The sequence below is a fragment of the Terrapene carolina genome, unplaced genomic scaffold, assembly GCF_002925995.2.
Source record: "Terrapene carolina triunguis isolate 2854851 unplaced genomic scaffold, T_m_triunguis-2.0 Scaffold790, whole genome shotgun sequence".
NCBI lineage: Eukaryota > Metazoa > Chordata > Testudines > Emydidae > Terrapene > Terrapene triunguis.
In genome coordinates this window covers 327102-341658 of record NW_020665141.1, presented here as the reverse complement: position 1 = coordinate 341658, position 14557 = coordinate 327102, and the positions used below count along the sequence as shown (strand labels likewise).

The 14557-nt window shown below is 46.2% G+C and overlaps 1 protein-coding gene across 2 annotated transcripts in view; it reads right to left on the bottom strand.

Moving 5' to 3' along the window:
• The window catches only part of LOC112103639 (glutathione S-transferase theta-1-like), a 19868-nt gene extending 15076 nt beyond the window's left edge, over nt 1-4792 (bottom strand). The window contains exons 1-2 of one of the 2 annotated variants that reach the window (XM_024195524.2): nt 4615-4792; nt 2092-2148 (exon numbers count right to left, since the gene is read on the bottom strand). In XM_024195524.2, the coding sequence (XP_024051292.1) occupies nt 2092-2148; nt 4615-4726 (169 nt within the window). In that variant the 5' untranslated portion in view covers nt 4727-4792. The remainder of the gene's footprint in view (nt 1-2091; nt 2149-4614) is intronic. The other variant, XM_024195525.2, reaches the window with a different exon arrangement.
• Nucleotides 4793-14557: the final 9765 nt, after the last annotated feature.

The window sequence follows — 14557 nt, the reverse complement described above, 5'->3', positions numbered from 1 at the left end:
GCGGCCCACGGAACGGCAAGCTGAGCAGTTTGCGGGGACGGTTGGAGCGGCCCACAGAACAGCGAGCGCAGGAGTTTGCGGGGACGGCTGGGGGAGTAGAGTGGAGCAGAGTGGCTGGTAGAGCGGAGCAGTTCGTGGGGCGGCAGGAGCGGCTCACGGGATGGCTGGTGGAGTAGAGCGGCTCGTGGAAGGCTGCAGCGGAACCCCACGGAGAGGCGGGCAGTCGGCCTTGGACCACGTAAGGTGCCCCTTAGCACCCTGTGCGCCCCTCTCTCCCCCCCGCATTTCCACCCAGGTTGGGGGGGGGGGTAAAACCTTGCAGATAAACTTTTGAACTCTGGGGCTGCACTGACCAGGGGCAGAGACTTTTGGTTTGTTGGACTTTTTGGGACTTTGGGTGATTCTTGGGTTGCTGGATTCAAGAACCAAAGGGAAAGGACACGGCCCAATTTGCTGGGGTGGGTCTTTGCTCATGGTTTGGTCTATGAACTCTAGTTGTGGTGTTTTCCCAATTTAATGCTGATGTTGTTTACCTCATGTTATCAAACATTTTCTGCTACTCCGAGACTCTGTGCTTGCGAGAGGGGAAGTATTGCCTCTTCGAGGTGTCCAGGGATGTGTGTAAGATTTTCCCAGGTCACTGGGTGGGGGCTCGAGCTGGTTTTGCGTTACGTTGTTGGGAGGGGACCCCTATGTATTGAACCCGGCCCTTGCTGCTATCAACTCGGCTGGCAGAAGGGCTACACATGCATCATGAGGCACTGGCTGGTAGAATGACAGCAAGAGGCTGCATACAGCTGTCTCTGAGCTCTGCCCCTCTCTGTTCTCCTCCAAAACAGTCCCTCTTATCCCCTCCCTCAGCATTTTTTACAGGCTGTGAGAGCGTTTTTCCACTTTCAGGGAACACAAAAGCTCTACTTGCTCATTAAGCACTGACAGCGGAGAGGACCCGCTGACTTGCGCTCACCAGAATTACAGTTGTTTGAGTTTCCCTGCAAGAATTCTACAAAATGAATCAATAATGTGATGAATTCCAGATAAGTGGCAGTTTATTGAGGAAGGGTAAATTTAAAAGGAAACAGTTGAGATTCTGGTCACAGAGCAAAACTGGAGAGGGAAGAATGTGATGACCAGGTAAAAGAAAGCAAGTATGTCTCCTCTTATTGGTGGGACAACAGGATTCCACTGATATTGGGTGAAAACAAAAGTGTTTGTTGATTGGACAGCAATATTTACTCTTTCATATCTAGGCCTTTCAGACCTATGAGCAGAGATGGTGTTTGAGGAAAATCAGTCCATTAGCTTGAGAAAGCAGCACATGGATATAAACACACTGATTTGCTGTATCCGCAGAAACTGCCCATAACTCCCTGGCATGGATGTGCCATTGATTCTCCTGAGTTATAAGCAGCCTCCTGTTCACAGCTCCCATTTAATTGAATAGGTAAAACTAGACACCCTGTACTTCCAAAATGACCCCTGTCTAGGATTGCTAGCTGTATGGCTCCTGCCATACAAAGTGATCTTCTGGTTGCTGGATCCTAAGAGGCCCGTCTACACTGCAAAAAGCGATGTTACAAGACAATATTTCCCCGACCACTTTATAGAAAATATTGTTCTTGCTGTGTAGATGGCACCAAACAGTGTTATACATGTTGCCAAAGCCCTGTAAAGCTCAATGTGTTTCCCCTTCCATTCAGATGAGGCCAACCTGTTTTAAGAAGATCCAGGGACTATCTTGTTATAACATGATGCCGAGGGACGGTTCTTGGTTGTTATTTCTAAAGGAGAGAGGCCTATGGTTTGTCAGGCTGAACAACAGGTGTTGCTTGTTAACTGGTTGTAAGCCCTGTTAGTCAGCTGAGGAGTCAGTGCAGGAACTCTCTGTGAGTCCCTATTCCAGGGAGAGGAGAAGCTGCTGAGATGACACTGGGGGAGGAACGGGGGAAGTAGAGAGCGAGGAGTGGCAGGGGGAAGAAGAGGGCCAATTCAGGGCCCTCAGCTCTGATAGAAAGGGGAAACTGTTCATTTTTGTAGGATTCTGTCTCATTTGTGTAATGCAAGAGCAATGTCTGTAACTAGGACCCTTACCTTCGTGTGAGTGTCCAGGGTTATTGCCACCTGGCATTTTTCTCCCCAGAATGGAATCTGCCAACAGACAGGTAGATTACTGTGACCGAATGCACCCCTGCATTCGCACTCTACACACTAGTGTAATGGTCTTTGTACAAAATATGCCTTGTGAGGTATCATTTGAAAACTAATAGCTTGTTGGTCAGTAATGTGTGTAGCAACCTTATATGTAAAGTTATGAATTCTTCCTGAATTATGTTAGTGGCACAAGTTCAAACCCATATAGCTACCCATTTGGCAGAATTGGTCAAGCAGGCCTGTCTTAAACAAAAGAAGGTGTGTTTAACTCAATTTACATATAAGTAATAAACAAGGTCCTTAAAACAGCAAGAAGGAGACAAGGCAAATCTGCATTTTAGCAAAACACAGTAGGGAACCTCTTTCACCACCAGATTCCTTGTCTCTGTGCTCACAGCAGCCCTGAACTTTTACTCAGGGTAACTCTCAGGAAAACGCATTTCAAAGGGTGACAGACCTATAAAAGTGAGGGGCAAAAACATCCCAGGTTCTCTCCCTATCCATCTCTCTCTTGCGCCTGAGAAGGCAAAAGAAACAGCCTATGGACTTGGGAGCAGATCCTGACCTGAAACTTGGTCAGCAGTATTACTGGAAATTTGTGGTAAGAATTTCGCCTTGGACCAAGCCTAGTTTAAGTTTAGTACTAGGAAGCATTTTATCTTTATTTTACTAGTGATCGTTTCTGATTTTAATGCCTTATACTTGTACTTATTTAAAATCTACCTCTTTATAGTTAAATAAACTTAATGTATTCTTTAATCAAAGCTAATCCAGTGTTGTGACTTGTTTGGGTAACACCATTTAGGGTAGCAAACTATTGTATATTGATCCCCTTAGAGGAGCAATGAACCTAATGTATCTGGACTGTCCAGGAGGGGGCTGGACAGTACAGAACACATTTTGGGGAGAAAATCTGGGACTGGGAGTGTATTAGGGTCACTCTGCAAATGGTACCAAGGCTGGTGGAATTCAGAGTGTGACTGATGTGTGGCTGGCAGGCTGCAGCTATACACAGACATTCAGGGTGTTACCTGCATGCTGGAAGACTATTTGTGAGCAGCGCAGTTGGGAGCTACAGCAGCAAAACATTGTGATGCACTCGAATTGCAGGACGGGGGTGACACAACCCCTCACTGGTCTGGATTGCACTCCCCAATGTCATAATTACACAAACCAGAGGGACAAAAGGAAAAAGGCCTTAAATACTAGGGGGTCCTTAGACAGGGCCCATTTTCTTCCCACCTGAAGTAAAGCCCATGCTGTCTACAAATGTCCCTGCAAACCTCACATTCCAACCTCCTCATAAACTTCCAACCCTTTTCCTAAAACCTCCTTTACCCTCATCTTCCTACCCCACCCCCAAGCAAAACTGACTGCCACACACAGTTTATCCCAATCCCTATCTCCCCTGTGTGCCGTATCCCACACAGGAAAAACTACCTCCCCACAAACAGACTTCTCATCTCCCACAAACTCCTGGCCTTCTCTAACTCTAACTCCCTTCCCACTAGGAAAGATCCCAAGATTTGAACTCAGCTTTCCAGCACCCAGGCCTTGTAACACCTGTCTCCAGACTTCCCTATCCCACTCAGACTCCCTCTCAGCAGAAAAGGCTCCCATACTTTGCGCTGCTCTTCTTTCACTGACTTCTGTAAAGTCTGTTACTAGCAGAATAATGAGGGGTTTTCTACCTGGAAATTTACCAAAATTTATATCCTGGAATATTCCAGAAAAGTTATTTTTGTATGAGCATCTACGTGGACCCTCTTATTCCAGAATAGGCATGTCCATACAAGAACTGATACCAAAATTATAATCAACCCAGAATAACTATTTTGATACAATCCCACTATAGAAAAGTCCTTAAAGGAGGAAGGGAAATGCACAGAAATCCTGGGGAGGGGATGGGGGGAGAAGGAAACGCACCACAGTTCCTTAGGGCTTGGGGAAATGGGTAATATAGCGCCCTTTCCACAAGTGCTTGAAGTGTACTTTGACTGAGGGTATGTCTACACTACAGGATTAATCCAAATTTAGATAATTCGAATTTGGGAAACAGGTTGTATAAATTCGATTGTGCGCGGCCACACTAAGCACATTAATTCGGTTTTTAACCACATTAATTCGGTGGTGTGCGGCCACACTACCCCATTACTTTAACCACAGTAATTCGGTGGTGTGCGGCCACACTAACCCTAATTCGAATTAACAAAATCGATTTAGGCACTACTCCACTCGTCGAGGTGGAGTACAGAAATCGATTTTAAGTGCCCTTTAATTCGAATTAACTGGCTCTGTAGTGTGGACGGGTGAAGGGTTAATTCGGATTAACGCAGCTAAATCCGAATTAAAGTCGTAGTGTAGACCAGGCCTCAGTTACTCACGTACAGGTGCTAAGCAGGCTCAGCCCCCAAGGGGGGATGGGATGCAGAGTGGTAAAAAGGCTCAGCTCCCCTCACTCACCTTTGAACAGCTCCACATGCTTGAACTCAAAGGGGATGTTGTTCTTCTTTGCGAAGATGTAGACCGCTCGGCAGGGCTGGGAAAGCAGATCCAGGTAGAGCTCCAGCCCCATCCTGCCTGCTGGGCACAAGGAGCAGCAGAGAGAGAGAGAGAGAGGCTTGTCTTAATGTGGCTTTGGCAGCAGCAACAGACAGGGCGGACAGAAATTTCTCTCCAAGGCAGACAGTGGCTTAACTTTGAACCAATAGGGTGAGCCCTTTCCCTGGACTGCCACGTGTTCCTCTAGGGGAGGTAGAAGGGGCAGGGACTGCAGTAGGTGGGTGGTAACTTTCCCTCTCATTCAGAAAAGGACTAGACATTTATACATATAACACTGAGAACAGCCACTGTTATGTTACATGGGGTAGCAAAGTACAAGGAATATCAATAAACCTTCATCTTCAGGCCAACGACTAACTGGTTAAGCAGCTGGCATACTGTGACCACTGCTTGATACCCAGATCACTGCTACCTTGTAATCCCCCATCTGTTTGTTTTATCCCATGTGTCTCTCATCATAGATTGGAAAGTCTCTGGGGCAGGCACCAACTTTTCATGATATCTATGTACAATGCATCGGACAATACAGTGGCTGATCACACAATACAAATAAATAATAATAATTAATTAACTGCATGGAGTTAGGAAGACCTTTCCTTTATGCAGGGGCGGCTCCAGGCACTAGCGCGCCAAGCGCGTGCCTGAGGCGGCAAGCCGGGGGGGGGGGGGGGGCGGCCTGACGGTTGCCGTGAGGGCGGCAGTCAGGCAGCCTTCAGCGGCATGCCTGCGGGAGGTCCGTCGGTCCCGCGGCTTTGGTGGTAATTCGGTGGCGGGTACGCCGAAGGCGTGGGACTGGCGGACCTCCCGCAGGCATGCCGCCGAATCCACGTTACCAGCGGACCTCCCGCAGGCGCGCCACCGAAAGCTTCCTGCCTGCCGTGCTTGGGACGGCAAAAAAAGGTTCTTCCGTAACTGTGGGGCTCTTGTACTTTCCTCTGAATCATCTGATACTAGCCACTGCCAGGAACAGGATACTGGACCAGATGGACCACAGGTGTGATCCAGTGTGGCAATTCCTATTCCTATTAGAATAGTGCCAGCTCCCAACAACCAGCACGTTGACATTGTCCCTGAAAAGGGACCTTCACCCAATTCAGAATGAAGTCTCATTATTATTTCTAACTGCTCTAATCTCTGAAGTCTCTGTAACCCTTTGATTATTTGCTGCTTTTCCATCCCCTTGGGGAAAGCAGCATCAGGTCATTGATCAAAAGCAACTGCAAACCAGGTAGTTCAGCAAACTCAGTAACCAATAGGAGACAATGGGTTGGGAGAGAGGCTAGGATTTGGGAGATCTGGGTCCAAGTCCCTGCTCCATCACAGACTTCCTGTGTGACCATGAGCAGGTCAGTTAGGTGGCAGTGAGGCACCTAAATACCTTTGTAAATCCCATCCTTAGTCTCTCTTTGCCTCAGCTCCCCATCTATAAAATGGGGATAATAATACTTACCTATCATTAACAATTGTTAGGCACTCAGATACTACAGTAATGGGGGATATATAAGTACATAAGATAAATACATTTCCCCTCTACAGTTGTCTAGGACTGGCCTTTGGGACCTAAGAAATCCACTGTCACAGGCCCCTGGTGTTTAGGGGCGAGAGCCCAGACTGATCTGTAGCTTTGTGAGGCCATGCTGCCCAAGGAGTCAGTGGTGGCATCAGAGCTCCGGAAAGTTTCCATCCAGATGGCTGTCTGCAACTGAGACTGCTCCACTGCTAAGCAGCCATTGTGGTCTTTGCTCTCAGGAGGGAGAGCTCAATGACATAAAAGGCGTTTCAGGCTAGTGAACTAAGCACAGGACCGAGAACAGTGATATTGTAGTTAGGGTTTAATCTTGCATGATTAAGGCACATTAAAGGGCTTTCATTTACCTGGATCATCAAGACCTGTACTGCCAGTTCCCAGTATAATAAAGTGTATTTCTAACAGCATCAAATTACAGGCCTGCAACGTGTCTCCACATGCATCACCTGGGTACCTGAGACAAGCAGGACAGACAGAACCGAGTGGGGAGACACTTTGTTTAGGAACACTGGGGGGAGTGTGTGGTCATGTGACCTAGTATGCTTGCTGGCAAAACCTTTAGTAATTAAAAAGCATTATTAATATCTCTAATCAGTTTAATAATTTAACATTTTACTGATTTATATTTCTCTTTAATCAAATAATCACAAAGTATATAGTTATTGTTTTTAATTTGTTTGCTTGTGAGAGTTTGAATTATTTGTGAGTTAAAGTGTGGTAGCCACTGCTTTAGGGCGGTTAACCCTTTGTCTCATTGGAGGCACTACCAAGAAGCTTTTTTCTTTAGCACAACAGGAGGAGGAGTTGGCCATCTAGCAGCAGCACAGCGAAATGAGACCAGCAGGTGACAGAGATTTTGGAACTGTCCAAAGACTGTGAGGTAGGAACATAAGAATAGCCATACTGGGTCAGACCAATGGTCAATCTAACCTAGTATCCTGTCTTCTAACAGTGACTGGTGCAAGATGCTTCAGAGGGAATAAACAGAACAGGGCAATTTATCAAGTGATCCATCTCCTGTCATCCAGTCCCATCTTCTGTCAATCAGCAGTTTAGGGACAACCAAAGCATGGAGTTGTGTCCCTGACCATTTTGGCTAATAGCACTTGCTGGACCTATCCTCCATAAACTTCTCTAATTCTTTTTTTGAACATAGTTATCCTTTTGGCCTTCACAGTATCCCCTGGCAATGAGTTCCATAGGTTGACTGTGCCTTATGTGAAGAAGTACTTCTTTATGTTTATTTTAAACCTGCTGCTTATTAATTTCATTGGGTGACCCCTGGTTCTTGCGTTATGTGAAGGGATAAATAACATTTCCTTATTTACTTTCTTCACACCATTCATGATTTTATGGACCTCTATCATATCTCCCCCAGTCCTCTCTTTTCTAAGATGAACAGCCCAAATCTTTTTAATCTCTCCTCATATGGAAGCTGTTCCATACCTCTAATAATTTTTATTGCCCTTCTCTGTACTTTTTCCAATTCTAATATATATTTTTTTCATATGGGGCGACCAGAACTGTACACAGTATTCAAGGTATGGGCGTACCATGGATTTACACAGTGGCATTATGATGTTTTCTGTTTTATTATTTATCCCTTTCCTAATGGCTCTTAACATTCTGTTAGCTTTTTTGACTGCCACTTCACATTAAGCAGATGTTTTCAGAGGACCAACCACAATGACTCCAAGTTCTCTTTCTTGCGTGGTAACAGCTAATTTAGACCCCATAATTTTGTATAGGTAGTTGGGATTTTTGTTTTCCAATATGCATTACTTTGTATTAATCAACATTGAATTTTATCTGCCATTTTGTTACCTAGTCACCCAGTTTTGTGAGATCCCTTTGTAACTCATCACTGTCAGCTTTGGTCTTAACTATCTTGAGTAATTTTGTATCATCTGCAAACTTTGCTACCTCAACGTTTACCCCTTTCTCCAGGTCATTTATGAGTATGTTGAACATCACTGGTCCCAGTACAGATCCTTGGGGAATCCTGCTACTTACCACTCTCCACTGTGAAAATTGGTCATTTATTCCAATCCTTTGTTTCCTATCTTTGAACCAGTTACTGATCTACGAGAGGACTTTCCCTCTTATCCCATGACTACCTACTTTACTTAAGAGCCTTTGGTGATGGACCTTGTCAAAGTCTTTCTGAAAATCCAAGTACACCTCATTGATTTGTATTTATAATGTATACTTGGCATAGGGTTGACAACCCCCCCGGACTGGCCGGGAGTCTCCTGGAATTGGGCTTGATTTCCCGCTACTGAAGCCAATCAGGGAGATTTTAGGCTGCTAAAAGTCTGGTCGCAGCAGGGCTAAGGCAGTCTCTGTCAGGAATTTGGAGGACGGGTGGAGAAAACAAAATGTAACTGACAGGGGAGTGAGACCAGTGAGCTCTGACTTCTCTCACACAACACTGAAGCATAATAGGGTCCATTTTATACTGACAGTGCTGAAAAGGATAGCCAGTTGCCTCGGGGTAGGCTGTAGTTCATAGAGGAAGGGCAAAGCTGTGAGAGGGTGAGCCAGTGTGATGTGGCTTACATAGACTATTTACTTTAGATTTGACCTAATGCTGCATGCAGGCTGCTGAAAGCAAAGGGAAATTAGTGCATTGACCACACAGGATTTAGTAACTATGCCTCCAGCTGCTGGGCAGGCAGCAACACTGGGGTGTTGCTATTCCTGGAAAAGAAAGAGCTGCTGTTGGTGGGTTTGCTAACCACGGAGTAACAGCTTCTTTTAGACATACTTGCCTGGTTAAAAAACAGATGAGAAAATAAACATTTGCTTCCTGGGTTAATATCAGTGTGAAAACCGATAGAATTCTGGAATCCAATTTACATTTTCATCACTGGTACCATTTGTTGATGTTCTGCATTTCACTCAGCTTGGAGGGGGGAAATAAATTAGTCCAGTTCACTTTCTGGCTTTTGTGCAGTGGCCCAATGCTGCAGTATGTGCATTGAAAACGCTGTGTCAGGCAGCCCTTAAGTCTTTTGCACTGAAGAGGTGTTAAGACTTACAGATCCACCTGAAAGGGCGTGCTAAGCTACCTTGGGCAGGTAGCCGCCTTCTCTGACTTATCTAGTCACTTGACCTGATGGTGGGGACCTGCATCATTTTTCCAGTGGAGAAAAATAGTATATTTAAGTAAAAGCACCATTACCGGTGTCACCTATTACTGCTGCAGGGGAACCATTGCATTTCTCGCACAAATCTCACCAATCAAGTGAGAATCCTTTTGTAAAAGCGTTAGCTTCGGGATGGGTGGGGGAAGGGCTGTTCAGTGTTCCAAGAAAAGCAGACGTTTTTCCTCCTAACACAAAACCTACATTCTGGGTCTAAATTCACTATCCTTTTAATTATCAACTACTCTGATCTGTGGATAAAGAGGCTGAATGGGAAAAGCGGCATACCAAGCTAAATACAGAACTCCTTACTCAGTCAGATCTCCCATTGACTTCAATGGGATTTAGTCTGGAAGTCCTTATTCCACTATCATTAAGGCAGCAAAACTCCCCCTAAAGTCAACATTGGCAAGTGACTGACTCCCCATACTCCTAAGGGCATTCTGCACCAAAAAATTAAAAATTCTGCACCAGAAAATTAAAAATTATTCAAAATGTATTTGTCAAATAAATGTGGAGGCTCCAGCATGGCACTGGGGAGTACAGGCCACTGGCTGCACAGAGGTAGGAGATCACTGTGCAGCTCCCCCCCAGGACACGACTCAGCGGTGAGGCTGCACCCAACCCTGACATAGCACAAGGACTGGGCCTGCCCCAGAAACACCCCAGGGCCCTGCCCCTCTGTGCCAGGTCCACCAGGTGTGAGCAGGCAGGCTCAGCAAGGCAGGATCCAAGTGTGGAGGGGCTTAGTGTGAGGGGAACCTGGTGTGGGTTGAGAGGGTTCTGTGTGGGGCAATCTGGGTGTGGACAGCTTAGTGGGGGATCTGAATGCACAGGGGCTTGTTGAGGGGTTCTGGGTACAGGGGCAATGAGACTCTGCAGCAGGGTCCAGGTGAAGGTGGTTGGGGCTCAGCAGGGTGGGGTTTGGGTATGGGAGGGGGGAGGGATAGAACTTGGCAGGGGGGTCTGGGTGTGTGGGGCTCAGTGGGGTGGAGATCCGCATGCGGGTGTCTCATCAAGGTGGTCCAGGTGCTGGGGGAGTGGGGCTCATTGGGGGGGCAGTCTGAGGGTGGGGGGTGAGACTTGACAGGAGGGTCTGGGTATGAGGGGGTTTGGATGCATGGGGGCTGGGCAGATGGGGGAGCAGCTCCCTGTACAGTGATCCCTCCCCCTGCAACTGAGGAGAGATGGGTGCAGGAAGCGGGGGGTGGGAGAATTTGCAGAGCTTCCTGCAGCTGGGGGAGGGTTTGACCTAGCCCCAGATGCCATGCAGGGGAAGAGGAAGTCTCGTCCCCCCACCGCCCCCAGGCGAGCTGGGACTAGCAACTGAGCCTGGCACAGGGTAGGAGGCACCAGCCAGCTCTTCCATGGTGATTTACCTCTCTGCCATCTGCCATGGGCACCCGAAACATACTGCTGGAGAGGTTCTCATGACCACTCTTGTGGATTCCCTTTGTTTCCCCGTCAGAAAGTCATTTTTCTGCAGGGAAGCAAAGAAATCTGGGGGGACATAAATTCTGCGCATGCACAGTGGCACAGAATTCCCCCAGGAGTACCTTGGACAGATAGACAAAGATGTTGGGCTAAATCTTAATCTTAAACAACATAGGGATCCTAAACCAATAACTACCAAAATCAGCACTAAATTCTGAATTGGATGCTTTCTCGAGTGCCTTGCCAGGATTTTGCAAATGGGCCCCAGTGAGGCTTAAACAGCCTTTTACTTCCTGCTCCCATTTCTTTCAGTATCTGAGTTTAGAGTTCCTTCACAACCCAAGTTACTGCTGCTAAGCCTCCCTGTGCTTGGGTACAGAGCAACTTTCCAGCCGCTGGCTCCTAGGAGCTCTTGTCTGACAAAGTTTGTTGGGCAGAACTGCTGAACCATAAGCCTTTCCCCACTAATTGGTTGACAGCCCCATTAGTCACCTGGGGAGGAATCATTTGGGGCTTTGAATAACAATGCCTCAGAGGAGAAGCTGCAGAGAAATGAGACTGGTCCAAGCAACACACTCCCCCTCTGTTACCAAGGTGTAGAAGACCAAAATCAAAAGCTTGATCAGAAATAAACCCACACCTATTTTCTACATAGAGTAAACTCCCATGCAGCAGCACTAACCACCACACTTGTGAGATAAGCTTCCCTATTTGAAACATGAATAATGCTCAAGAAGGACTGTGAAGATTCAGGCACGTTTCAGACCAGTTCAGCCCTGGTGGAAGCAGGCATAACTCCCATGGGAGTCAATGAGAATCACATCTACTTATGTTAGGCCTGCATATAGCGGGCCATGATTTTTATTAACTCTCCCATGGACATCCCAAGCCTGCCTATTTTCAGGGCTGACTGACAGACTTTCCCTTCATATAAAGCATTTTAGTGGCTTGAAATTACAGAAAAGAATACAGTAAAATTGATTATGCAAAAGGCTCAGGAGACAGCAGTAGCCTTTGGATGACTGTGGGAAGCTGATTCACAAAGCTTTGACAGCTCCTCATGCTGAGTGCAGACCTCAAAGCTGGCCAGCAAAGAAAACCAGCCAGCTTTCCAAAGGCCGTTTCCCACTGTGTTGGCCAGCAGCATGTTAGCTCCAGGACTTCTGTGCATGTTGCTAGTCAGACTTCAGCACTGAAAGGTTTATGCTTCAATCAGCCATGAAGAATTCACCATCTAGATCTGTATGTGCAGGTCAGATATAATGTGTGTGTATTGAAGACATATGTAACTTTCAGATACTCTTCTGTTCATCTGAGGTTCAGATTATCATGGTCTCTACGTATGGTTTTATACTCACTTCCCCATCAACATTGGTATCTCAGTACCTAGTTTATCCACTGACTTTAGAAAGCTCTATGGATGTGCTAAAAATGTTCCCCAAACATGTTGTTGCTTATCCCCGTGGTCAAGATTCTAGCCCTAAGGAGACAACATTCTGCCTAGTGGGAAGAAGAGCTAAAAACACAACCTACATTCTTTTGGTCTAGCAGATACCTTATAATGTGATAAGTAAAATGCAGGTAGACGCTTACCAAATGCAGAATCTGTGATCACAGATTGGAAATGAAAACTGGGAGACCCTCTGGAACCACAATGGGGAGCCATTGTGTAATGAGCGAAAACAAGGAGAGATTATACACATTTTCTGCATCATTATCCAGAAAATAATCAAGGGCTGAAAAGATACTTCCTCAAGGCAAATCAGAGTAGGCAGAGATTTCCCCTAATCCGTGAGGAAGAAAAACTGCCTAATGAGGGGAGCAAGAAAAGAAAAGAAAAAAGAAAAAAAAAAACACAATATATCACAACCACCACTGAGTCAGAAAAAGACAGCAACACAAGATGAAGACTCTGTATAAAACCCATCACCACCTGTTCCTGGCCACAAGGAGGTGATGCATTTATACTGGGCAGCATCCATGTGGCTTGTCAGGTGTTGAAATGGAACTGGAAAGTACATGGGGCTGGGAAGGGGGAAGCAGAGACGGGGAGTGGAGCACAGAGCCACAGCATGGGGCTCAAGACCCTTAAAGCCACAAAGCAGATAGGAGGGAAGCTCCAGCAGCGTACTGGGTTGGCATCTGCAACGTCATGCCAGAGCAGTAGCCAGAACCTTAATTCTTACCCATCTATGACACTCCCAGCTGAATCCCACCTGGCATTTTTCTCCCCAAAACTGAACCTGCCTCCCAGATTCCCTCGCTCCAGAAAAGGTTCCCAGGGTTTGAGCTTAGCTTTGTTCATCTCCTTCTTGAAGGTCCTTTACTCACAAAGGCTGAAAGCAGGAAGGGAAGGGATGCTTCCTAACCTGAGGTCTGTTGTGGGTAACTGGGCTCAGTGCCCTGCTGGGGAAGGAAGAAAGGTAAGCAAACACAACTCCAAGGGGGCTTATTCCTTCATCCTCTCACTTCCCTGGTCCTTCTCGCATGAACAGAGAGCAACAATACCTGAAGTCCACAGGTGCAAACAATTTGATGTTTATTGGGGTGAACTTCCAGCAAGCTTAAATCCAAGTTCCTTTTTCCTTATTTTCAAACCCCAACTTACTTCCTGTTTGCCCAATTTATATAGTAATATTCTCAGCTATACCTTAACCACTCATTTTACTGAAATCTGTCTAACCAATCCTAACATATTGTTACATAATTCTCTAACCAATTGTATCCCACTACCCTAATTAACTTACACCTAGCAAAATTAGTTATACAGCAGACAGAAACAATTAGAGAACCAGACAGATTAACAACAGAAAAGTGGGGGCCATAAAGATAAAACATACAGAAATGAGGGTTTCACAACCACAACTATTAAAAAGTGATTTCTTGCCAGACAGGATGCTATCAAACTAAGTTTTCTATAACCATCTTTATCTGGTGGTGATAGGCATTATCAGAACAGGATTGTATTCCGAACAGCCTAATAGCACCTTATTTCAATGGGACTAGTTTGAAATGTAAGAATGTGACCATAGGCTTCCCAGCTTATGGCTGCCTCTGCTGCTTAGCCAAAGGCCTTAGCTTAAGAACAAGGACTCAAACTGTCACAGTAAGAAAAGGCCCTTACACAGATTCTCTCTTTTATACCTCTATAACTAGCTAAATGATAAACATATACCTAAATTCTTAAAGTATAGGCCTTTACAGGCCCTGCATCTATTTGCCCTGCATCTCTATATCTTAACACAGCAAAAGGGTTCAGCTCCCTCCCTCACCTTTGAGTACCTCCATTTGTTTGAATGTGAAGGGGATGTTGTTCTTCTTGGCAAAGATGTAGACGGATCGGCAGGGTGGTGAAAGCAAGTCCAGGTAGAGCTCTAGCCCCATCCTACCTGCTGGGCAGAGGGAGCCGCAGGGAGAGAGGTGATGTGTTGAGGCTGAGACTACCTGTCCTTGGCTGTAGCTACAGAGAAACTTCTTTCCATCTCTTAGTTATCGTGTATCATTAGAGCTCCTCCCCTGCTGTTCCTCCAGAGGAAAGAGACAGGGACCAGGCTAAGGTGGCATCTCTCTCTGCCCCACCAGAATGTGAACAGTGTACCTTGGCAGCCACCTGTAATGCAGATATTTACATCGAAAAATTTCATCCACAGGGGCATATTCCAAGGAGTGTAGCACTCCCACCCCAGAATCCTCTCCCCTCCTGTTTAATAGGACCTGGCCCCAGGACCAGATGCCT